Below are 26,023 nucleotides of genomic sequence, written 5' to 3'. Positions count from 1 at the left end.
ACCAAAAAAAAAAAAAAAAAAAAGCAATCAACAGACAACCTGCAGGACAGGAGAGAATATCTACAAAACAGACATCAGATCAGAGGCTAATATCCAAACAATAAGGAACTCAACTACTCAACAACAAGAAAACACCACTTTATAAAATGCACAGAAGATTTAAATGGGCATTTCTCCAAAGAACACATACAAATAGAAAAGATATATGACAAAATGCTCAGAAACATTCATCATCACAGAAATACAAATTAAAATCACAATAAAATGTCACCTCACACCTGTGTGATTGGCTATTATCAAAAGAAAAAAAAAAGAAAACAAGTGTTGGTGAGGATGTGGAAAAAAAGGAACCCTGTACACTGTTGGTGTACTGTGAATCTGCACGACCACTGTGGAGCACAGAATGAAGTTTCCTCAAAAAAAAAAAAAGAACTGCCTTAGGATCTAGCAGTCCCACTACCAGTACATATGCAAAGGAACTGAGATCAGTGTTTGGAAGGTGCTTCTGAACTCCCAAGTTCACTGCAGCAGTACTCACAAGAGCCAGGGCACAGACAACTTCAGTACTCCTCGCTAAGTGCCAATCCAGATGAACTGATTTCTAAAATGCAATACATAGTAGCTCAGTGGTACTGTGCTTGCCCAACCTGCACGAAGACCAGGGATCAATCCCCATCACCACTAAAAAAAAAAAAAAAAAAAAAAAAGGTATACATAGAAAATGGAATGGAGGGCTGGGGAGATAGCTCAGTTTGGTAGAGCTTGCAAGCACAAGGCCCTGGGTTCAATCCCTAGCACTGTAAAAAAAAAAAAAAAGAAGAAGAAGAAGAAAGAGAGAAAGAAGAAAAAAAGAAAGAAATAAAATGGAATGGCATCATTCAGCCACAAAAAAATGAAATCTTGTAAAATGAAATCTTGTTGTCTTGTGACAACATGGATGGACCCAGAGTATGCCATGTTAAGTAAAATAGGTCAGACATGTAAGGACAACTACCACGAGATCTCACTTACATGTGAACCAAGTCAAACTCACAGAAGCCGAGAGCAGAGTGGTCACCAGAGGCTGAGGGAGCGGGAGACACAGAGTTATAGATCACCAGGAGGAATAAGGTCCAGTATCATGGCACAGCATGGTGATGACAGCAATGTCATGCACTTCAAAATAGCTAGAAAAGAAGATTCTGAATAATCTTAGCACAAAGAAATTACAAATGTTTAAGGTGATGAATATGTTAATTTGATCATTATACATCTGTACATGTATTAAAACATCACACTACCTCATAAATATGCATAATTATGATGTCAATTAAAAATAAAACCCTAAGAAGTTATTAAGTGGCTGTAGTACTTCCATTTACCATTAGTGTTTATAAGTGATATTGTTTAGAGTATAAGCAATTACCCTTTTCTTCTTGATTGTATACTTCATTAATAATGTAGTTTCTGTGTCCCTGCATTATTCTTCACTAAAGTGGGTACAAAAAAGGAATCCTAAAAATCATCAGATCTTGACAACAGGAGTGAGAATTTATGGGTGTAAAATATTTGTCTTAAAGTGTTAAATCATCAGATCTTAATAATTACTTTTAATACTAAAAATTAAACCCAGCATTTCAAAATATCCCTTTGTTTATGGAATCAAGCAAATCAATAAAATTATCACTAAAAGCCAATTGAAAAGAAAGAAACACCAGTGACACACGTTGCACTATGATTGTGCCAGCAGGTGCATCACATGTCACACCAGCTGGCCTGTACTCTCCTGGGGGACAGTCCACTGAGAAGCTGTCACTGCAGCAGGCCCAAGGGCCCCAATCATTCAAACTCAGTCCAGGACCACGCTTCCTGATGCAATGGTCACTGAAAAAAATCCAACTCTCACTCAAGCCCCCTGCAGAGATCTTAAGAGTAGCTACCACATAACCCTAGGTCCCTTGCCTATGTCCCAATTTTCCTTCAAGGCATGAGGTCCCTGGAGGGACAGGAGACCCTGTCTCCCACTCCTGCCCACCCATCCTTGAGCAAGGCATCAGGAGCCTAAGCACTCTGCTCCTGATGACACCCTGGTTGCTTTGGCTCATCTCATTGATTATAGTTTGGATATGAGATGTCCCCCAAAAGCTCCTGTATCAACACAGGAAGGTTCAGAGGTGAAATGACTGCAACTGCGAGAGCAGTAACTGAACCGGCCCCTCCTGGTTTGCAGTGGGGCAGGGCATAGCCAGAGGAGGCAGGTGACTGGAGTTAGGCCCAGAAGAGTGCCCCTTCCTGCAGCCCCTCTCCACCTCTCCTTCCTACTTCCTGGCTGCCAAGGGCTGAGCAGCTTTCCCTTTGCCACATCCCTCCCCCATGATGCACTGTTTGGTCCCCGAGCAGTGGACTCAGCCCCCCATACGCTAAACCTCTGAAAACATGAGCCCAAATAAACTTTTCCTCTTCTGTGTTGCTCCTGTCAGGTATTTTGGTCACAGTGAAGAAAAGCCCACTAAAACACCATTTATTCCCAATTTCTTCCCCAAAAAGTTTCAGAAGCAGCCAAGAAAATAGGGTCCATCTCAAAGACTGAAGGAGAAGGAGAACTAACTTGCCCAGGAGACAGGAAGGCAATGTCACCCCATGCACGAATGAACCTCAGGAGCGCAGACGGAGAGGGAGGGGCTGCTGCGAAGGCTGGGAGCAGCAGGAAGCAGCAGGGCGGAGGAGGAAGGGCAGGAAGAGAGAAAAGGGGAGAAAACCTTGGGCACACCTAGGACAACATTTGGGGACTAAGCTTTGGAACCAATAATACGGTTTTCCCTGATGTCAATGTAAGAGTCCTCCAGGCAAAAACAAGCACGCACACATCCACCGCTTCATTTTGATGCCCTTAAAAGCCTGTGAGGAAAGCACTGTGGGTTCTGCGAGAAGATACCTGAGGCCCAGAGCAGCACAGTGACTTTCCAGAAACAGAATAAGGGAATGGAACCTGGGTGGAGCCCAGGGGGCTTTCTGCTATTTGCACTGTTCACAGCCTTGCTATTGGGAGTGTCTGCCTTGCTATCAAGACCTATCCACACGAAACCCAGTGATGTGGGGTTTAATTTCCTCTCTCTACCAGATATGTATTGACATTCAGGCCACAATCCAACCCTTAGGGATATTTCATTTAATGAGTTTTATGTTGCTTTTTAAAATAGCCCTGTCTCTTCAAGAGCACAGAATATAAAACAAGAGAGCACAGAACAAAAACAAAAAAAAAAAATCAAGATTTGTCAGGGGAGCCTGCATAGGCTAAAGACAGAGCAGAGCAGGAGGTCCTCAGGGCCTTTCCTGGAAGCTTCCAGGGTACCTGCATGAACTGGTTGTCACCTCTATTGCATCGGGAAGCAAAGGGACACCTGCTTTCTCCAGGATGCTGGGCGTGGGGTGAGGAGGAGGCTTAGTGCCTTGCTGGCCAGTCTCCAGAGCTCAGCTCAAGCAGCACCTGCTTTAGGCAACATGAATCTGCATCCCTCCTTGGGTGTTCAAAGCATCCTGCATCCTGGGGTACCTGTGGTCTCGATGGACTCCTAGAGTCTGCCTCCTCTCTGGGTTGCAAGGGCTGAGTGGTTGGGACACTTGCATCCTCTTACAGTCTCAGGAGTTGGACCAAAGTCAAGAACATTCATTAATCAGCACATATTTGAACAATTCAGTGTTCCAGACACTGTGTATGGACAGGAGGATGGGACAGTGAGAGGACAGGAAGACCGGTGACAACAGCACAGCAAGCAAAATGTGATGAGAGACCAGGCGAGGGTGATGGAAGACTTCCGGGAGGAGATGCCAGCCAAGAGAGTGCAGGAGCCCAAGCTCAGCTGAGCATCAGCATTATGTGCAACTGGTCACCAGGTCCTGTCAGAATGCAGGTGCCCAGTTAGAATGCAGTCTGTGGCAGGGGCTGCTGGTCCATGCCACCAGCACCCTCCCAGGACCCACCCACGCCCTTAGCTGGTGCTGCTAAAGCAGTGGCTGCTCAAGCAGTCCAGCCTCCCAGGCCCTGGGGCCACTTGCTTCCTCTGAGCTGAGGAGTAAATATTGGAGACTAGAATGTCATTTGTACAGTGGACTTAATTCACAGTTTTTTAATATAGTAATAGCATACTTCAGGGGGAAGGTTTATTAGTATCAGGGCCTTGTTTACTCTTATAGATTAAAATTCTTTTAAAAATTTTTTTTAGTTGTTGATGGATCTTTATTCATTTATATATTTACATGTGTTGCTGAGAATCAAACCCAGTGCCTCACACATGCTAGGCAAGCGCTCCACCACTGAGCCCCAGTCCCAGCCCTAGGTTAAGTTTCTTAAGAGAAGGGTTCCTACATTCTACTGCCTGGGTAAACACTGCTAACCTCCTCATCTGGTTTGGTATTGAAGAAAATAGGTCCTGGAATTTCCCAAGGATGCCTTAGTTGGTTTTTAAAAAACACTCAGTTGAAATTTGACAAATTTTACTTTAAACTTTTCCAGAAAACAGATGAGCCCCTTCCCATTCGTTCTACAGAGTCTACCATGTGTACTACACAGAAAGCACGGTTCCCCAGAGCAGATCTAATTTCCAACATCATAGCTCACTGTCACTTCTATGTGTTTGTCAGAGGACAGCTCTTGATACTTAATTCAAACTAAGCCACACTTCAACTGCATCATTCTGCTGCTGGGGACATTCTTACGCAATGACTCCCACCCACCCACTCAGTTGATGTCATCATCCTAGAGCTGATCAAAAGGGAAGAAAAAGGACAGCAGCGAGGGATGGGGTGGCGCTTAGGGACAGGAAGATGGCCATGCCTGGTGCCGGCTTGCATGCAGAGCTCGGCGTTCGGGGCAGGGAGCAGGGGTGCACCGACTGTCTGAAAACAAGCAGAGCGGTGGTAGATGGCAGGGCGCTAAGGAGAAGGTGGAAGTTTGCTAAGGAGAACCATGGGGGAGACTGGGGGTCAGACAGGTCCGAGTCTGCACCACAATGGTGTCACTGACTGGCTGTACTAACTGTACAAAACATCTGCCCAAGCCTCAGTTTCCCCCTTCCAAATGGAGACATCAACACATTATAGATATAAGATGAAAAGAGCTCATTTTCTGCATTAAAAGCAGTGAAACTCTAAGAGATGAACAAGCATGCCAAAAGGACACAGAGTCATCTTAAGAAAGCTCCTTCTGGGCAAAGTGTGACAATCTGAGCAACGAGAATAATGGCTTTAAGTGGATTAAAACATTGGATCAACCCATCAGTCCATGATGGTACTCGGAAAAAAATGGGGGATGGGGACACTGTCATCACACTATGTGAAGAAATTTTGAAATTAGAAAGTAAAAGTGAAAAGAGGAAACATTTGTTTCTGTTTTTCTGGTAGGCAATGTATTACAGGCACCCAAATAGTCCCAGCAATAGAGCTAAAAAAGTCCTCATTCGTAAGAGAAGTCCACCTTACAAAGACAGAAGAAATAATAGAGAACATCATCTTACAAAACTATGACATTTTGGAACCAGGGACAGATTGACAATGATTTAAAGCCATTACAGGCACAGGTGATGCACTAGGTTACTATCAAAAGACCAACACCCAGAATGTTTTCTCGTGCAAGAGAATGGGCTGGGCTTAGAGCCTCCTTGTCCTACTAATGGTGGACAGTCAGACATAGGGCATCTTTGATGAAATATAACTTGAAGTTCCAACCTCACCTGTGCAGTATTCTAGGCAAAAACATCTCATCTGAATCCATAAAGCTTTAACATAAAACTTCCAGTGTAAGGGACAGAGGAACAAATCAAAGAACACTGCAATGAAACACAAATTCAGAAGGAAAGAAAACCCAGAGGAGAACTGGCCTGACCTCTTGTAGAAGTCAATGCAAAAACAAAAACAAAAAAAAAAAAAAAAAGCACCAGCATCTAAACCACCTTGAGTGACATAGCAACTCCAGGCAAGGAGAGGTCCTGACTGCACCTGGGCTAGACTAAGTAGGTAGGTATAGCTTGGGGACCAAAGGGGACATTTAATATCATTTGCATATTAGAGGCAATAAAAACATTACTGAAACAGAACATGGAATATCACTAATTGAACTAAGTGAGTTAAAAAACAGTATTTACAGTTTTCTAATTTTGATTTAGGAGAAAAACACAGGTATGAACGCATGCATGCCCATTGCAAGATCCAGCATGACGCGCCCCCATTTCACAGTACTAGCTCCAGCAGAGGGAAGCAAAATCTCCCCGCTTTTTGTTTCAAGCATTTCAACGACACTGCAGAAGGAGTCTCTGTCAGCACCACTTCTGCAAAGGGAAATGTCTGCAGGTGGTCTGTGTGAAATGACCGTGCCCTGGCAGCTTCACAGGGCTGCTCGGCAAGGTGGCAACAGTGGCCCTGTGGCACCATGCCTGGCAGTGGGAAGCTGGGCCTGGGACTGTAGCTGATGGACGGTCATTACTAGTGAGCTGGCTGGGCACCAGCGATGGGAAAGGACATCACGTGAGGCCACAACATGAGCTTCAAGGACACAAACACAAAGAAAACCCCGGAGACCTCACTGTACACCACGTAGGAGGCCGAGGGGACACCGGGAAAAGAACAGTGTCCAGGGCTTCAAATCTGGTGAAAAGAGAAAAGATGAATGAGAGCAGTGAGAAAAAGACCACTGGATTTCATTAAGACAGGTTCACAGATGATCCCAGAGAACATGACCTCACAGACGCTGAGGATCTGAGCCAGATGCTAGAAGTTTTCACTGAAGGGAAACGGAGTGAATAAAGATAACAGGAAGAGTTTACTCAAGGAATTCAGAAATCATCCAAAGAAATGTCAGTTTAAAAACAAATAAAAAAGAAGGAAGTTTGTATAGGAATCCCCAACCTAGATGCAGAGAGATCATATAAAGTAGTAACTAATGAAGTCTTCATTACTGTAACTCAAATGTCAAAATTACTCTACCTCAAAATTCTTGGTGTCACCAGGGGTTAAAAAAGATATCACTAGCATTCGGAAGACATAGAGAGTATCAAAAACATGGATAAGTCATTTGACAACTCACAAGCTATCAAAGGGAAGCAGTTCAAACCGCGCAATACAGAACCACGTCCTGAAGGTTACAGTAAATGTGTTCACTTATTTTAGTTTTAGGAACCCAAAACCACAAGATCTACAAAGGTCAAAAACATACCTTACTAACATCATCAGTTATAAAAAGATCGTTATGTAAATCTCATTAATACAGAATTAATGTTGTCTAAACGCTGTGAGGAAATGGTAAGATTAAAAACTTGAGCAGAAATTCTCAAAGAGCGCTATTTGCAAATAAGAGACTTTAAGTCATGAATGCACCACATGAACTATTTTAAGAATCAAAGGAATGTGAATAGAAAAATGAGAGTGAAAAAGAGCCCCAGTCCAGGGTCCCTGTTCAACTCCGTTCAACTGCCAGCCCGATGGGCGATGGGCGATGGGCGGCTGGGGCAGGGCAGGGCTGGGCAACACGGCAAGGACTCAGGGGCTCCTGCTCGCTTTCCCCTGCACTCTCCATCAGAGGTGCCGGAATCACCACCGTCCAGGCCACGCCTTGCATTCAGTCTTGGCATTCCACGTGCTCAGTGCTGATCCTCACCCCAAAGTAGTACTGTGTCACCCAGGGGACACCAGCCAAGTGCAGCCACTCTCCTCCCACACACCTGTCTTCTTGCAGACCCTGATCATCCCCCTGCTGACTGTCTCAAATCCTTCACACCTTCTGTCAGATTCATTCCTAAGTATTTCCTATGCTTTGAGGCTGGATAATACATCATGACCAGGTAAGGGTTATCTCAAGAATGCAAAGCTGGTTTGACAGGCTATAACCAATCCTTGAAAGTCATCATGTTAACAAACTAAAATGGAAAGTCCATATGCTCATCTCAAAACACACAAAGCTTTGAGAAAATCTAACACCCATTCCTGGTTAAAAAAAAAAAAATCTTAGCAAACTAGAAATATAAAGTAATTATTTTCTAAAGTTATGGAATTGCTTTCAAAGTCAGTCAGTCTTTTCTACAGTATCTAACTCCTTTTATGCATCTAGTCCTTTAACTGCTTCCTTATTTCTCTCTTTAATTTTTCTTCAGAGACTGCTATTTATAAAGCCAATGATTTTCTATATCCTAGGATATCTTTTGTCTAATCCGAGATGGACATCAGGTAATTCTGTTTTGTGTCTTCCTTGACGGAGCAAGGAAGAAAACCCAGGATATTGGAGTTGGGGTTGACAAAGCTGGTAAACGTGGGCTCGGGGAAGGCCATACGGTCACTGCCCCCGGCAGTCTCAGGATGGCTCCACAGCCATGTTACCTGGGCTGGGGCCTTCAAGGGGCACTCAGGAGTCTTCGCTTGTGGTCTCTCCTCACCTCTCTCACCTCTTCTGTCATTGTCATACTTCGGCACAATTCCTCTGAATGCCTATAAGCAGCCCATCCCCTGGCATTGGCTCTTGCTGCTCCTTGCAAGGCCTGCCTCCCACCAGTCTGCTGAGGGTAGAGGCCCCTCCTTTCCAAGACAACTTTCATCCTTTTGGTAGCCTGGACATCTGGCTTGTGCCTGGCATTCTGCTGGGCATGGGGAAAGATGAGAGAACGATATTTTCTGCCTTCATGGAGCCTGAGGTTTAGTGGGTCAACGTCTCCATCATTTGACAGTGAGGTGCCAGGAAGTAGGCACACCAGAGCGAGAACACAGGGCCTGTGTCTGCTCAGCCCCAGGAAACCTGGCAAGCTACTCTGGTGGGTTCTGTGCAGCTTGCCCCACTGCAGGAACTCCCCTGGATGTACCAAGGGTCCCCTCCAGTTCACATATGCCTTGAAGTAATTCATCTGCCGTGGCAACACTGGCAAAAAGCAAGGGTCACTCCAGGTCTGCTGAATGCCACACATAGGGTTTTTCCATAGTGATATTTCTGGAGGCGGGAGATAGAATCATTTTGTTTGATGTGGTCGCTAAACTGCTTTGGATTTTGTAGGTACTAATAATGTCACCTAAATGTCCTTACTCAGAGCAAACATATTTGTTTTCTGTCAGTCATTCTGAATAGCAGACCTAACTCAATTTTCCTATTTGGCAAGAATGCAATAAAAGTACACAATTTCTTCTACCGTCTGGTTTTCCCCCCACAGTCTGCAGATCAATCATGCTGGATGCAGAGGCAGAAGTTGGTTTGTAATGACAGTTCACAAGACCTATCTGCACTAGGAAAGTGCCTCAGAATCCCTGGATCCTGCAAATGAACCACCATGCACTTCTCAGCAACAGGGATGCACTCAAAAGCCGTGAGGGTTCCTGAGAACCCTGATGCTGTGCTGACATGGCTCCAGCCTGGGAAATTCCTGGATGGGGCAGGGCTGACATGTTCAAGCATTCTCTATATGGGCGTTTCTAGGCTTGCCCCAAAATAAGCACTTCAGTGCCTAGATGTAACTTTTTGTTGTTCTGTTGTGTTGTTGTTTTTTTGTGGTACTGGGAATTGAACCCAAAGCCTTGCCCATGCTAGGCAAGCTCTGTACCACTGAGGTACATCACCAGCCTCCCCAGATTCAATTTTAATTGTATCACAGATGTCTAAAAAAATACCTTCTCAGGAACCCAGGTATTTTCAAATCTGCCATTGGGGTACCTAGAAAGAGCTTACCAGGTGCCTGTCTCTGTGAGGAACATCAGAAAGGTCCAGAAGCCTTCTTAAGGATGCTACAGTCCAGTCTTACAGAAGATCAAAATGAGGTGCACAATGTTTGTTCTCCTAAGCAGTGGCCCTTGGGGTGAGCTCCCCACATTAGTATCACTGTCGCCTGGGAACCTGCTAGAGATGTAGCTCTCAGGCCCTGCTGGACCTACAAGACTGTGGGGACAGGCACAATGAGCTGGCTTACAGGCCTCCCAGGAGATTCTAATGCTGGCTACCCTTTGCAGCTCTGCCCACGGCAATGTAGGATGAGCTATCGCATGTGATACCTGCTCTTCTCACTGGAAGAGAAGAGGCAAGTCTTAGGAGCCTTCCACTTTCCTTCTGATTCAGTCATTCAACATTTACTGAGAGTCCTGAGAGAGAGAGAGAGAGAGAGAGAGAGAGAGAGAGAGAGAGAGAGTCCCTGTGCAACATGCTGGCAATGCAGAGACTAGGAGACCTCATCCTTAGCCTTGATCAACTCACAATCTATGGGGAAAACCAGCAATTTTGGCAGTTGATGCTATCACTCAAATAATGCGCTGACCTCAGGACAGCAGTGTCACACAGACTGGAAAGGGGCTACCTCCTCTCACAGAGGGTCTGCACTGAGGCTTGTGGTGACCCTTTCCCTGAAACAGCAAGTGGCACTCGCTCCTATTTCCTCTTGGTTTGTCCATCTTGCACTTGACACACCCTGATACTCTTTGCTGTCGGTCTCTCTTCTGCCAGAATGTGGCTCTGAGACCCTGTTCACTGTTATGGCCCCAGCATCCAGAACAGGCATGAAACAGTTGCCTACTAGATATCCGTGGAAGGGATGAGCTGAATGAAATGCTGCAGGAGGCTTGGATGAACACGCTGATCACAAAAGGCACAAGCCTGGGACATCACAGAACCTCAAGGAGCGTTCCTTTGGCCTAGCGCGCCTCAAATGTCAATGTTACATTAGAATTCCGCAGGCAGCAGGTTCTCTCCACATCTCTGACTTCTAAATTTCTTATTAAGTTTTGAAATTGTTGAGCAGATTAAAGGATTCCTTTGAAGCTTTTATGCTTAAACTTTGCAGGAAGAAATCCCCTGTCTCTATAACTATCACTGGGACAGATTAGAAATAATTTGGAACCGAATTGGATTTGCCATTTTGTAAGCTTTTCTTATCTACCAGAGCTAATAGCAGACACTTAACTCCTTACAATAGCCCAGGAGGAGCTGTATTATCTGCTTTTCACAGAATGGAAACTGAGGTCAGATAGGCCAGAAAGCTTATACACAACCTCTCTATAAATATGGTTTGAATCAATAGAGATTGTTTGGTATCCCATAATGTTTAGAAACTTAGAAATTATGTGTAAAGAGACAGCATGGTATTGTGGAAACAGTGCAAGCTTCACATTCAGACACAGCTGGTTTGGGTCTTAGCTCAGTGACTGCTTGACCTTGGGCATGTCAGTCCACCTCTCTGGCGGCTCAGTGGCTTCCACGTGAGTGACGTGCGGCTGCCGTCACCAGGGAAGAAACCTGCGAAGGCTGCTTAAGGGGCTGAATTTCCCGTGGGACACCAGAGCCTCCTGCACCATACTTCTCTCTGCCCTCGGCACCTCAAGGATGTGCCATCCCTGAGTGTGCCAGCAGCCTGGAGGATGGCACAAGATACGAACTGGATAGCCAGGCGCCTGTTCTACCTCTGCCACTTGATTCCAGGGCTGGTTCTTGCCCATCACGCCTGGGCCACCACGTGCCTCTGGAAAACAGAGTGCTCACCGTGGCCCCTGCCTCACGGGTCTGTGGTGAGGACGCAAAGCTGCAGGCAGAGAACCAGCTACAGCCCCCCGAGGCCTCCCCCAGCAGCACCCCAGCCCCCTGCTTGTGTGTGCTACTTCCTGATGCACCTCTGCCCTCCCTGGGGGGAATCTCCTCCTCACACCCAGGCCCCTGGGCTACGACCAGAGACTGGCACAGCGATGCACAGCAGCAACCTGCCTTCACTGCAGGCCCTCAGTGCAGGAGGTACTGATTCCACTTCCAACACCATGGGCTGCTCCCTCCTTGCTTCAGACAGTGGCTCCCCACGCCGTGCTGCCCTGCCAGAGCAGCCCTACAGTGCAGTTCCTGGTGACCGACCCAGGCATCTCAATCAAGCTCCTTCATCAGGTGTCCCATCATCCAGTGCCGCCTGACACTCTGGCATGAGGACTGTAAACAGCAGTCCCAAAGGCTGGTCAGAAGAACACGCTCACTTGAACCCCAGCAGCAGCTCCAAGTCCTGAAGTGACCCCACTGCTCACTCTCCAGGGAGGGCGCTGGCAGCCTGCAGTCTCTGCCAGTCCCAGGCACCTCAACTTTGTACAGATAGTCACCCTGTTCCCGTGCACTTATAAACCAACAACTGGATGGCCCCACCAGAGGAGAGTGAGCATCCAGGCAGAACGATCGTGCCAGCGATGCCTTTTCCAACGCTGAGCAGAAAGGCAGGAAACGGCCCACTCACCACTGTCCTCCTTCCTTCCACCAAATCCCCATCGCAAAGAAACAATGTTTTGCAGCACCAAACGCAAGGGCCAAGCTACCCCAGACCACTTTCCAAAGCATTCCACAAGAGGGAAAACCTGAGAGACCACTTCCAACCACACACTGCCCTTCCTCTTGGAAAAGCACTCCAAAGGCAGCCTTGGGAAAGGCTTTGCAGGCACCAGGCCGGCGGCCTGTCCCGTGGGCAGACTCACCTTCAGGTGGCTGGGGTCCCCCGCCTTGCTGCCCTCAGGGGCATTCGAGGGTCTGTTCTCCATTCGGGGACGGACGACCTGTCGGAAAGGACTGGATAGGGGGAAGCCGCTCACACTGCTTCCATCTAGGAAACAAGAACAAATGTTGTAAGTCACACCTGAGCTCAAGCAATGGTTTTTGTTTTTTGTTTTTTAATGTAGGGTTTTTGAGTTTGGGGTTTTCTCAAAAATGCTAGCAGGAAGAGCACTCCGGGCTCTGTCCTTACTATTCTATCCTGTATGACTTGTAATGTGGAAATCTTCCACAAGCAAAATTCACACCTACTATCCCTACCATACCAAGAAGACCACTCCTGTCCAAGCCAGTTGCCTGCCACCTGTCCCACGGGCCCCACAGCCACACTAGCCTCAACAGGAGCTGCTCCCTCAGGCTGAAAGGCTCCTCCCCTCACTCTGCAGGGTCGTTCCACCTCACCACTTGACCTTCACCTAAATGCCACCTCTCAGTCCAGTGACAAGGGGCCACTCCTCTTTGCCGCTAGACCCTTTCTAGCCCTCAAGAGAAGCATTCACAGCCTTCTAATCTGCTTCTGTTAACTCGCCTCTGAGTTCGTTCCGTATCTCACACCCCACCCAGCTCCAGCTGGCGGTATCCAGGAATGGCTCACGGCCAGCACCTTGGGCTAAGCCACTGTCACTTCCCTCCCAGCTGCTCCCCCATGTCACCCTTGCTCCTTGACCATCTACTCTCCACAAGTAAGCAGGCAGAGCTGGCCCACCAAAGCCCTCTCGCAGCGCCCATGTTACTCACCAACTGCAAGGCCTTCCGGGCGGTGGCAAGGCCCTCAACCCGACTGACTGAGGAGAGGAACCGGCTGCACTGCTGAGTGATCTGACTAGAGTCTTACTATCTTCAAGAACATAAAGAGCTCATTTCCTAATACATTACTTTCAAGTAGCCAGAGCTGCGTGACAGTTACCTGTCGGGGAGGGCACCTGAGGATGCTGTGCGGGCTGAACTCTGGGGCACCAAGGCCCCGAGGACGGGCAACCGAGGCGGCGGTGCGGGAGGGAGCACTAACACCAATGCTGACGCCGAGAAGCAGGCGAACAGCAGAGACGAGAGCGCGAATGGTGGAAAGAGATGTAAGATGACAACTCTCGTCTGCTTGGTGCTTCATAAACTTGTCCCCATCTAAGTTCACAACGGCAGTAAATGACCTGAGGCACAGCACCATACATGAACAGATACTCAGTAAATTTGGATGGACAGACGGACAGGCAGGTAGAAGGATGGACGACGGCTGGCTGGCTGGCTGGGGTTAGACGGGTGGATGGGAAGATGGGTGTCACATCTGAAACTCACCCTCAATACCTCTGAGTCCAAGTCTCATAGCTTTTCACACAACACGTTGTTGAGGAAGAAAATCGAAATGGCTGCTTGTCTTAAACAAACCCACCTAAGTAACTTCTTATTAGCAAAGTAAATTTTCTTATGATAAGATGAAGAGCATTTACATTTAACTAATACAGAACAGATATTTCCAAATTCCCACTCAGACTCAAGACCTTATGCCTAAATGTCTTTGAAAAACTTATAACTAACCAAGCATAACAGAAATGGTTCATGATCTAAAAAAAAAAAAAATTTAAACATCATTTGCTAAGTTATATTCCCATGAGTAATTCAATTTTCAGGATGTCAAACAATATTCATCTGAAGTAAGGAAAATTAAATAACTCTGTTTAGAGCTTTCAAATCTTCTAATGCTAAATTATGTTTAACTAATTAAAAATAGTGTATTTGAAAAGTTTATTATACATTATATTCAAAATAGTATGCAGGAATCAAATGTTGAGTACCCATAAAGAAAATTACAAATCGATCTGTTTCCTCCAGAAGTTCCCATGGAAGATACAAATGAAGACTGAGTAAGCACATGGGAGTAAGTTCTGCACTTCCAAACGAAACACAGCTGCCAAACAGGCCTTTACTCAAGCATCAAGCGTGAGTGACAGTGGCCCATTTGATGTCCCACAGCAGCTCGAGTTTCAGGCGATCACACTCCTGAAAACGACCCTGGGCACAGAGGCCGACTGGAAAATACGGGCAAAGTAGTTTTGATATCTGTTCAAGCAGAGGAGCGCTCACGAGGCAATGGAGAATCACAGGGCTTAAAGTCTAGCCAAAGAAGGAGAAATACCAAGACATGAGTTTGGGAGGAACTTCCCTCTACATTTGCCTGTGAATTCCAGAAGAGTTGACCAAGAACCTGAGGATCTGAGCACAGGTTCCAACATATTCATGGGGACTGTGTGAATTTAAAAAAATAAAAATGGCATTCATGGAGAATGAAGGATAGAAAGTGAATGATCCAGAAGTTCCAGCTGGGATCCCAAAGAGCAACACACTAAGAGCAGACCAGAGACAAAGGAGCTCTCACAGGTGCTGGAGCCCAGCTTCGAAAGCCACCAGCCCCTGCGACGGGACTTAACAACTCCAATGCCAAAATGCATTCCTTGTCACTCCTGTTCTGCCCACATTTTGTACTTTTGTGACAACCATCTTTGCTCACCTAACATGCCCAAATCTTCATCTCAGTCCAGGTGCCAGCCCGCCCTCGGTGCCTCTCTACTGCCCTAACTGAAGCAAGGCCTCCTCCCTCTGAGCTCCAGCACCTCTGTCCTGAGATCCACAGCTGCTGCTCACCACCCTGCACACAGGCAGGCTGAGCACAGGGAGCCAACTCACAGGACTCCATTGGCAATGCGAAAGCATCTCTGAAATACAGATCGGCAGCACCCGGCAACTGGAAGGGTCTGGAACAGGCGTTTTGCAAAAAAGTTAGATTTATGTGTGAAAATGCCTCCTTTTGGTCACAGACCTTGAAATCTCAAAGAAACTGATATCTGTCGTCTTCAAGCCCAGAAAAACACTAAGAAAGCCATCCTGTCTTTCTCATAGACCAGAGTTCTGCTCTCTGATCCAGCTGAAGATGGAAGAACGAGAGGCATGTGCGCTGTGAATTGGGCAGTGTGTCCCGCTCAGGTGCAGGCTCACGGGAGAGCCACTGGAGGGGGGCAGGACAGCTGCAAGAGTGATGGCTCAGAAAGGACGTGGGCACAGGAACAACTTGCTGGGAACGCCACGGCGGAGCCTTGCCAGTCGGGGCAGGGCTGACATCTCTTGGCCGCTTTTCCTGCCAACCCAGGCCATCCCGAACAGCACAGAGAACGGGCTGGGTGGACAGTTAATGGGAAGGCAGAACCAACAAAGGTACAAGCAGATGAAGGCAGCCTTGAGGAAGGACCAAAGCATTTGTGGGTTTATGGGGACAGAGGATACGGGTGGATGGTGAGCAGTCAGTGGAGCAGCGAGAATAAAGTGAGCTTTTGGAGAGAATTTCAAAGTCACCAGTACAATGCTCAATCTTCCTACTAAAAACATCTCTTAGGCAATTCAAAAATACAATTTTGAATGCTGAAATAACTGTTTTCTCTTGAATTCAGCCACATCACATCCATGACGACGAAAGGGAAGATGACAGCTGAAGGCAGGAACGTGCGTTGGAAAGAAAATGCAGGATCACAATAAAAACAGCCACACTGGAAGGGGTGACCAGGGTGACAGCTAACTGTGTGTCAACCTGTGGACTAAGAAGAGTTAAGAACTGGCAAACCCTCTCTTTCTGGGTGTGTCTGTGAGGGAGTCTCTGCAGACTGGCCCGTGTGTGACTTGAGCAGGGAAGACCCACCCCCGGCGTGGGCTGGGCAGCCACCACCCAATCATCTGGGGGCCTGAGGAAAACAAAAGAGGCCGAGAAAAGGCAATTTCATGCTCTCTCCCAAAGCTGGGGCACTCTTCCTCCTGCCCTTGGAGTTCACCCCTGAGCTCTCTGGCCTTGGGACTCCAGGACTTGAACCAGTGAACCTTTGTGCTCACAAGCTTCTTCCCTGGACTGCAGTGACATCATCGACCTCCCGTGTCCTCAGGTCTTTGGACTTGGACTGAGTCACGCTCCTGCTTCCTGTGCTTCCAGCCTGCAGGCAGCTGCTGCGGGACTTCTCAGCCTCTGGAAATGCCCTCCAGTTCCTCCAGCTACACGGGCAGCGGACGCCCTTGGCTCGGCTCTCACTCCTCGCTCCCTGCGAGGCACACAGCCTCTTATCAACACCAAAGAAGCGACAGCGGAGGCTTTGAAAAGATGGGAGACCTTCTCACATTACAGACCATCGGAGGCATGGCCAAAACCAGAACTGCCGGCCCTCAGGTCTGTCATGACGCAGCACAACCACCCTAGCACGGCGCACCTGAAGGGCTCCCAGCCGGGAGCTGTGGTCACAACTGTACAGGCAACATCCCATCAGGCCTGCTCAGAACCCCACAATGGCTTGGAGCCCATCTCCAGGTCTATTCAGAGATCAGAACCTACTCAGGGTTGTGTCCATTTTTGCAAACTTCCAAAAGAGCACCAATGAATAAGCAAGAGTATATCTTTTTCTCTTTTGTGACAAGCATTTAAAAGAGAATAAAATATGTTTACAAAGGCAAAAGGAAGCGACAATCTCTCAGAGGGAGTCTGTTGAGCATGCGGCTCCAGGTAGAATGTATTTCAAAGATGCTTTCTCATTTATTCATAAACTCCATGGGTGCCCAAAAAAGCCCACTTGGCTATCATGAAATATCCTCAAGAGAACCACAACAACAGAAGAAGTTGGCTAGGAAAATTAGCCTACACTCATCCTGAACTTCCATAGAAAAAGCAGCAAGCTCACTCATTCAGAAACTCTGGAATATGCTTAGGAAAGAAAAAATAATTCCTACAGAAACAGGAGCCCTTAATGAACAGTCCCCATTCCCAGGGGGAGCCTCACCCCGAGACTCCCCTCCTCTCCCTGTGATGGGTGCATGCTGTCATGGGACCAGACTGGCGTCTTCTGCCCCCGCTGCTGTGCATGGAGGCCAACTACCCACCACCTCAACAGATGCAATGTTTTGGGGTCCTAGCTAGCTCTAAACTTAAATCATGGTGATGACTACACATCTCTTTGAATACACACACACACACACACAAGCCTATGGGAGTGAATTCTAGCTCAAGGAAGACATTTTGAAACTAAAAGGACAGTATGAGTTCCTTAGGATACAAACACATTCCAAATCAGGGGGAAAGTAGGGAAAAGGGAAATACATCCAAATGAACAACATCAGACCAACAGCTAATTTCCCAAGACAACGGAAGCCATGAGATGGCACAAATTCATCTTCCAGGTATTTAAGAAAATTGAACTGCTAAACTAGACTCCCATGCACAGTGGGACTTCTGTCTAAGAATGATGAAAACTAGAGACGCTTCAGACAAATACCGAGAAAACTTAACACCACAATTCCTTCACTAGGAAGCTCTAAGTGAAACACTTGGAGAACATAAAAAATAGTTTCAGAAGGAAGATCAGATAGGCAAAAAAGAAAAGGTCAACACAGAAAATGTCACGTACACGTGTCTAAACATGGGGCTCGGCCCACACATTCCCAAGGCCACCAGCATCTGTGACATACCCAACAACATCACATGGGCAGGAAAAAGGAAAAGTTCTGTAAAGGCGTAGCCCTAAAATCTGACAGCAGACCCCCTCCTGGGGTCCCCAATAATGGGAGAACACAAAGGTAAGATTATCCACCTCCTCATGGTGATCTCATGGGGAGGCCAGCCTGTCCCCTCCAAGGGGAAATGTGCAGCCAGGTCCTCTCAGAATAGACAAGACGTGCTCCAGGAGCCCATGTCCAATGACGATGGTACTTGAAGCCTGCTGACCACAATAGTCACTTCTGATGAGCAGCAACCCTCTGAGTGCCTGGCTGCAAGGAAACCAACCACAAAGCACTTTCGCTCAACAGCCTGTCCGCCTAAGGACAGTACTGCAAATTCCTCCCCTTCACAGATGACTAAGACAAAAACCTGACTCAGTGAGAACTGAGCAAGCGCTCAGCTGGACTCAGCCAGAGAGGACAGCTGCAGCACAGGCTCAGAACCCGCAATGTGTATTCAAACAAAAGCACTGCTCTTTCTTCTGCAGAAACCCTCAAGGGACATGGTGGAATCAGGGTGCACCTGACCAAGAAGGGCAGCTCAAACTAACCCAGGCACTTACAAAAGTTGCCTTTTGCTGGTATTTTACTAAACCAGGTGTGTTGGGGACAGGAATTCCATGCTTGAAGAGACAGAGATACAGAGACAGACTTCTCAGAAGAGAAGGGGCCCCAGAGCTGGAAGTCCAGTGGGGGAGTTTGGGCCTGTTCTTTTAGGGTCTCTGCGATTTCCTCCTCTCCTTATCTCCTCCCTGTCCCCCAGCTCCTCACTGTTATTGATTGGTACCCCCTTGGCCCCCACATCTGTTTTGGTTTTTCTATTGGATCCCTCACTTCGGAGCACAAGTACAGAAGTGTGGTCAGATCAGGTCCCCTGCCTGTGTGCACAAGTGCTTTGGTCAAGCAGGAAGTCGACCTCATCAGAAGGCCCTCTCCATGCTCCTGCTCGACCTCCTCACTTGCCAACCTGCCCTGGAAGCCTATGCCCTCCTACATCTCCCTCACAAGGATCCCAGCAGCAGTAACACATTCCTCGCATGTTTCTGCTCTGGGTTTCCTTTCTCTCATATCTTGTTTACATGTGTCACTCCATTCCTACTGGAAGAGAAACACAAACGAATGAGCATCAATTCTCAAAAATTAATTCAAGATGGCTCATCGGCCTAACTGCATCAACTCTCCAAAGAAAGCCACAGAAATAGCTCAATTAGCATATGTTATTTTAGGATAAGAAACAGGGAAACAAAACCAGAGAACTGTCAGTTGGAGATTAAAGTCCACTGCTTCTTTGATATGATAATAAAGGGGCACAGAGATGTCCCAAGCCTTACAGTAATGCATGCTTGCTCTCCTTGTAGAAACCAAAAATTTGAAGGACAAGCTAAATGTTCTCTGCGTTCTGCACAGCAGTCCTAAGCACTGCATGTCCATAAGTCAGGGAAAGTCATTACTTCTTCATTAAACAGTCAGCCAAGAGGATGTGGGGGATAGCTGCACTCATACATTGCTGGTAGGTCTGAAAATCAGTGCAACCCCTCTGGAAAGCAGTAAGGAAATTCCTCGAAAGAACCATAGGCCCCAGCTGTCCCAGTCTTTCATTTATCTAAAAGATCTAAAATCTTTTAGGTACTATAGGATGCAGCCACAATATTTATAGCGGCACAATTTGCAATAGCCAGTCTACAGCGCAGATGCCCTTGGATGGATGCATGGATCAAGAAAATGTATATCTACACAATGGAGTTCTCCTAGGCCCACAAGAAGAGAATGATGGCATTTGCCAGTAAATGTATGGCACCAGAGAACATCATGCCGAGTGAAATAAGACAGGCCCAGAAAATAAAGGATCAAATGTTTTCTCTCATATGTGGAAGTTCAAACCAAAGAAGGCAGGGGTGGAGGTGTCTGGATATCACAAGGATAAAGCAAAGACCGGTGGAGCAGAAGAGCTAGGAGGAGGAAGAAGGAAGGAAAAGGGGAGGAAATAAGAAACCAATTGAACAAAATCTTGTTACATGCATACATAAATGTACCAAAGAGAAGTTCACTTTTATATATATTTAGAAAGTACTATTCAAAAATAAATAAATAAAGGAACCAAGGGAGGATCAGTAGAGTCGAGGAGGAGGATGGAGGGGGCAAGAAGGGGAGGAAAGGGGCGGGGAATGGGAAGTGAAACCAAATTCCATGCATATATGATTTTGTCAAAATGAATCCAAATACTGTGTATAATTATAATGCTCTAATAAAAAAAATTGTTGCACTCTTTTAAAAAATAAACATTCAGCCAAGTCTCAAAGCTGACTGTTCAAGTGAACCACTGATTTTAAAAATTATCAAAGGAAAAACTCAGCTAATCATCACAAGAAAACTTCTTCCCCACATAGTAAGCAGTTTTGATACCTATGGCCTAAGCCTTTCAGGAACTAAGCTCAGGAGTCAAGGTCCCTCCCTCACATACATACATACACACACACACACACACACACACACACACACACACACACAGAGTTTTCAGAAAACCGTTTAGGTTCCTGGGATTTGTTTTGCTCTCTGCTGCAGGGTTCTTACAGTGCCTTAAGAGCTACTACGCCCGCCCACCCTGTCTCCTTTTGAGTCCTGCCCCTTCTGTACTGCTCACCCCACCTGCTCACGTGGAAAAGCCTCGGTCCTTCAAACTGGGCCAAGCCCTGTGCCTTGCTCCATGTCGCATACCCTGCACAGCTAGTACTGGGTGTTCCCTTGTGCAGGGCACGTGACTGCACTGGGTGTTTTCTCACCCTCGAGACTTGAGCTTCTGATACAGGAACCACCAGAGAAAAGCACTAAAACTCGGAGAAATTAAAATCAAATAAAATTAATGGTCGATCTATTAGAAGCACGATGCACATCTCAAGTGCCAAAGTCTCACGTGGCAGCCACATTCTGGACAACACAGCAGTCAAGGGGGCTCTGTGGGAGGGCATTGCGCAGGCAGGATGCTGGGCCTGGGGACCAGTGACTTGCTGTGCTCCTCAGCACAGGGAACAAAACAGGTGACAACAGATACATCACAGACGTGAAAGAGTGACAGGGAAAACCTGAATGCCAAACCACACCCTGCTTTCCAAACCCCCCAAAGGGGAGGAAATCATGCTAAATCCCGTACCAGACTGGAAGAGAACACTAATAATCGCTAAACTTAAAACTGCAAGACATGGGCCGGGGCACTTGCCTAGCAGGTCCAAGGCCCTGTGTACCTCCAGCACTGCAAACGAACTAAACAAAAATTATAGGATGCCACTCCATGTATTCTATAACATCCGCTCCCTGATCAACAGTACTGTGAGTACCTAACACGCACCATACAACACTGTGGGAACAATGTGGACATTCTGCACACAAAAACTAACTGAAGATGTCTCAGGCCTGATTGTAAAACTGAAACAGGAAAATGTAAGATAATGTTTCCATGACCTTCATGTATGGTAAAGGTTTCCTAAACAAAAATTACCAATAACTAGAAGGAAAAGAATGATAAGTTAAGAAATTCTGTTCATGAAAAGATAACATTAAGAGGGTAAAAAGCCTAGCTCTAGGTTAGAAGAAGATATCTGTAATATTCATAACTGAAAATAGACTAATATGCAAAATACATTAATTACTCCTACAAATTAACTACAAGAAAGTAACAAAAATGAGGAAATTGTTTTAGCAGATGCTGCATAAAAATTTAGAACTGAATAATAAAAAAGCCTGTGAAAGGAGCACAACGCCATGCACCCTGGCAAGAGAGCCAAAGCCCCGCAGGACACCACCGCACATGGCCCGGAGGAAAGCGACAGGGGACGGGCGCACCGGCAGTGAGGAAGGGTCAGCGGGACAGCCGCATGCACTGCGAGAGGGGCTGGGGCCAAGCTTGGGCAGAGCACCTGCTGAGGAGGCAAGGCTCTGGGGAGAGGGCTCCAGGAGGGCGGCAGAGCCACCCTGAACCTGGCTCGGCTCTAAATATTGTATGAATCGTTTATAACACAGCAAAAACAAGATATCCAGGAACACATCCAGTAAAGTACTGTAGAACTTTTATAGAGACAATTAGAAAACATTACTGAAAGACAAGTAAGAGATATACAATATTCACAGAAAGAAAGACGATCATGAAAATGCCATCGCCCCCAAACTGAACTATCGATTCCACGCGGTCCAAGCAATATTCTAATACACAACTTTGGCAAACTGATTCTAAAATTCTTAAGGAAGATCAAAGGGTACAGAACATCCAGAAAGTAGCACAGTGATCATGTAGTCAGGAGACATGCCCTGCCAGATTTCAGAGCTCATCATCACAGGGAGTGGGGACTAAATGGGCCCTGGCCCCACTGGCAGAAGTCCAGAATCTGGAACAACTGACCTGGGATGCAGAGAATGAGTAAGAGTCTACATCAAAGCTTCCCAAACTGTGCTGCACACTAGAATCCTTTGAAGTACCAAAGGCAAATTAAATCACAACGTCTATGCCAGGAGCCAGGTCAGCATTGTGAAGATCCTAGGCGATTCCAGTATGTAGAAAGGTTAGAGAGCCTTCAGCTACACGTGCAGTAAACAAGAGAGTGTGGTGAAGAAGAGACGCGAGTGACGCAGTACTTCTGGAAGATACGCTAAAGGGGGGAGGGGCGGGGGCAGCAAGACCAAATGGCGGCAAGGGAAAGAGACTCCACCCTGAGGGCAGAGGAGAACCACAGCAAGTCCTACCAGAGAGGGGCATGATCAGATTCTGCTTCATAACTGTGACTGTGGCAAGAGCGTGGAAGACAGTGGCAGGAGCAAAGTGGGCGATCAGTCGAACAATGCCAGCAGGGAAGCTGAGCGAGAGGATTCCAGAGTGGGTGCAGCGGGGAGGTGTGGGGAGATGGGCTGGATGCCTTGGAAGCAACTCTGACCTGCTCGGTGCTCTGCACCAGGAGCTGGCAGGAAGCCCACCCGCAGTGCCCTGGCACCATCCTTCCCTCTCTGGATACAAGACCCCTGAGTCCTCTCCCCAGCACCCCCTGATCATCTCAGGACAGGTCACCACCAGCTTGGCTGGAAAAGGTAACAGTAAGTACAGCAAGATCATGGTCCAAAGGACTTCTGCCTGGCTGACTGCAGAGGTCACCTGTTGCTGGCAAATGACAAGACCAGGATCTCCACGCCACCCTGGCAGTATACGAGGTTATTCTGCAACCCAAATGTAAATCAAAAGACTGAGTCAACCTTCCCAGCTGTGGGGCAAATGGTGACTAGGAGATAAGTGTACCTCACAGGTCACTAACAGTGTCTGGGGCGGGAATCCAGCTTGGGGTATATGAGGCTCTGTGTCTATGGAAGGCCAATGCTCAGAGATGTGCCCCAAGAGCAGCTGGGCAGCAGGAGCAGGCTGACCTTTCCCTGAGCTGAGTCGTGTGCTGTGAAATTACTGTCTGAGTCAGAAGGCTGGTAGGTGGCCCAGGCTAAAGATAACGACAGGCAGGCTGTCCAGTGCTGCACTGGCTTCCTCCTTCACACAAGCAGACAGCCCTGCACACGAACACACACTGTACAAGGTATGGCAAACAGCCCACTGGATGCAAACCTGATGGCAGATCTGAGTCAAAGTGTAAGGTATTAACTCAATTTCAGCTGGAGGATGGAGAGAGTGCACAGAAGCATGTTCCCACTCTCACAATGAAAGTGCACTAAATAAACTGGAAATTAGCTTTCCCTGACTGCTCAGGGGGAAGAAGTCATAGGAAAGACCAGACTGAACTATGAAGAGGTGTCTGGAGGAGAAGCAGGCCCCGTCACCGCCTCCGTGAGCAGCTCGGCACCAGCCTTCAGCGATCTACCACTCGAGCCCAGGATGGCTGCCAGAGAGTGAAGGCCACATGAAGACCCGGAGCAGGCAGGCAACCTTCGTCCCCAACAGGCCTCTCTGCAAGGAGCTCGTGGGCAGATAAGGGAGGGCCCTGAGAAAGCTACCACCTAGCACTGGCTGGGGAGGCGTGGTGGCCTCTGCTGGCTCTTGTGGACACAAAGCCAGGCAATGACCAAGAGCAGCAGGGAAGCAGGAGGGTCGAACGGAAACCCAGTGTCGGGGGAGCCTCGATGCGCCTTCCCCAGGTCTCCTGTGGGGCAGAGGTCACTGAAACTAGGCGGCAAACAAAAATCTTCAGAGACAGCCAGAAAGAAGGTTCAGAGGACCTGGGATGGAGGGCCCAGGAATCCCGGCCCCCAGTGGAAAGGAAGCGGAAGATGCTGCAGATGATTTCGACAGAGCTGCCAGGGAAAGAAGAGATGCAGCAGGAAGGACGCACCCAGCAGAGGCAGCAGGACCGCCAGCGCACGAGCACAGGGCTGGCGCCAGAGCGCGCGGCGGGCCGAGGCCAGGCCCGGGGCAGCACCGCGCAGCCTCGCTCCTGCCGCAGGGCAGGTGGCTGCAGAGCTTGCAGGGGCTGTCTGAGCAGCAACCAGACATGATGAGCACTCGGAAACAGTCCTTCTGTCCCTCCACTCCCTGGCCTCCAGATAAAAACCCTAGTCTCAAAAAAATCCCTAGCCTCCCTCTTAAAACACATATGTTTGTGAAAAACTCAGGCATCTAGGAACCGCAAAGAAAAGAAGAAATATTATGGCATTAAGATTCCAGTCACGTTGGTCTCTGGCTTCTGGATAATTCAGAATGAGTCACTGTTCTTTAAAAAATAAGACTGGAATTCCAAAACTTGGTATTTAATTTCAAGGGGGGCAGCAGACTAGGACAAAGACACTGAACAGGTGCCCCAGTTTCAGAGGACATGGTCAGGGGCAAGGGTGGTTATCAAGGTGAAGACAGCACTCAAGACAGCAACTCCTCAAGCTGACTCAGTTCTTGGTCACAGTAACAAACAGAAGCTTCTGTGGGCATTAAATCCTGAAGAAACAATATGGAATGAAATGCCAGATGCAAATGTTCCTTGCACTGGCCCCAGTTCTGGACCAACCCTAACCCTAACCCTACGCCGGCTGGACCTTCAGCAGGTGGTCTGTCCTCTGACAAACACGCGGCAGCAGGCAGGAGACCCACATTCTCCACCAGAGCGAACAGGTTCCAGTAGGAGCCCCCGGACTGTTCACTCTGCTTCTAACTTCAGGGCTGCAAGCCCAGCGGTGCCCTGCAGCAGCGGTGCGCAGGGAGGCGGGAAGCTGGACCTGGGGCCAGGCCTAACCCTGGGGAACATGCAGGGAACTCTGTGACCCACCCGACTTCTGCACTGCCACCTGTTATGCCCACATGAACCTCAGAGGACCCTCACAACCCAGCCCGCCCACCTGCTTCAGTCTCCATCAAACCCACCTACTCTTAAAATTAAAAATTTTTTTAAAAAGCCCTTTCTGCTGTCGCTCTCTGCCCCCACCCCCAGACTTCCCAACAAAACCCGGAATGCCTCTGGGGCATCAGACCTCCACAGCCGGCCTGACCCTTACCCACTACCCAGAGCCTCCGGGCTGCCAGACTCTTCTTTGCTTAAGGCTGCCCACTGCCTCCAATCTGGCTGGTGGCAGGGACATCATCTTCAGTCAGGCCCCAGGTTCAAGGACCCTCATCCAGCCAGCAACACCCACCGTCAAAGCATGCCCCTCCTTCTCTCAACGTAGGGTCCAGAACACAGCCAGGCCCGGTGCCTGTCAACCCTCCTCCAGGGAGTGTGTACTGGGCATCTCTGGGTCAGGCCCCCACTAAGTAACTACAAAGGGAGGCAGTGTGGAGAAGGTGGAGTGGTAATCCAAGGTGCCACAGTGACACACACAAAAGAGCCACCTTTGCCAGCAGGGACCACTAGGGAAAAGACCTGCAAAAGCTTAAAAGAGGAGGTGACAGGCTGCTGAGTGCAGTGAACAAGCCTGTGATCCCAGCTACTTGGGAGGCTGAGGCAGGAGGATAGCAAGTTGGAGGCCAGACTGGGCAACACAGAGAGACTGTCTCTAAATGAAAAATGAAAAGGGCCAGGGGTGTAACTCAGTGGG

At 47.9% G+C, this 26,023-nt stretch overlaps 1 protein-coding gene across 5 annotated transcripts in view; it reads right to left on the bottom strand.

The window, feature by feature from the left end:
• Trappc9 (trafficking protein particle complex subunit 9) overlaps nt 1-26,023 on the bottom strand; it is a 533,127-nt gene that overhangs the window by 350,120 nt on the left and 156,984 nt on the right. For all 5 annotated transcript variants that reach the window (XM_047546065.1, XM_047546089.1, XM_047546081.1 and 2 more), the window contains one exon: nt 12,433-12,557. In XM_047546065.1, coding sequence (XP_047402021.1) covers nt 12,433-12,557 — 125 coding nt within the window. The remainder of the gene's footprint in view (nt 1-12,432; nt 12,558-26,023) is intronic.

This window comes from Sciurus carolinensis, chromosome 1 (assembly GCF_902686445.1).
Source record: "Sciurus carolinensis chromosome 1, mSciCar1.2, whole genome shotgun sequence".
Classification (NCBI taxonomy): domain Eukaryota; kingdom Metazoa; phylum Chordata; class Mammalia; order Rodentia; family Sciuridae; genus Sciurus; species Sciurus carolinensis.
The sequence above is the reverse complement of the archived record's forward strand: the minus strand, read 5'-3'. Positions and strand labels throughout refer to the sequence as shown.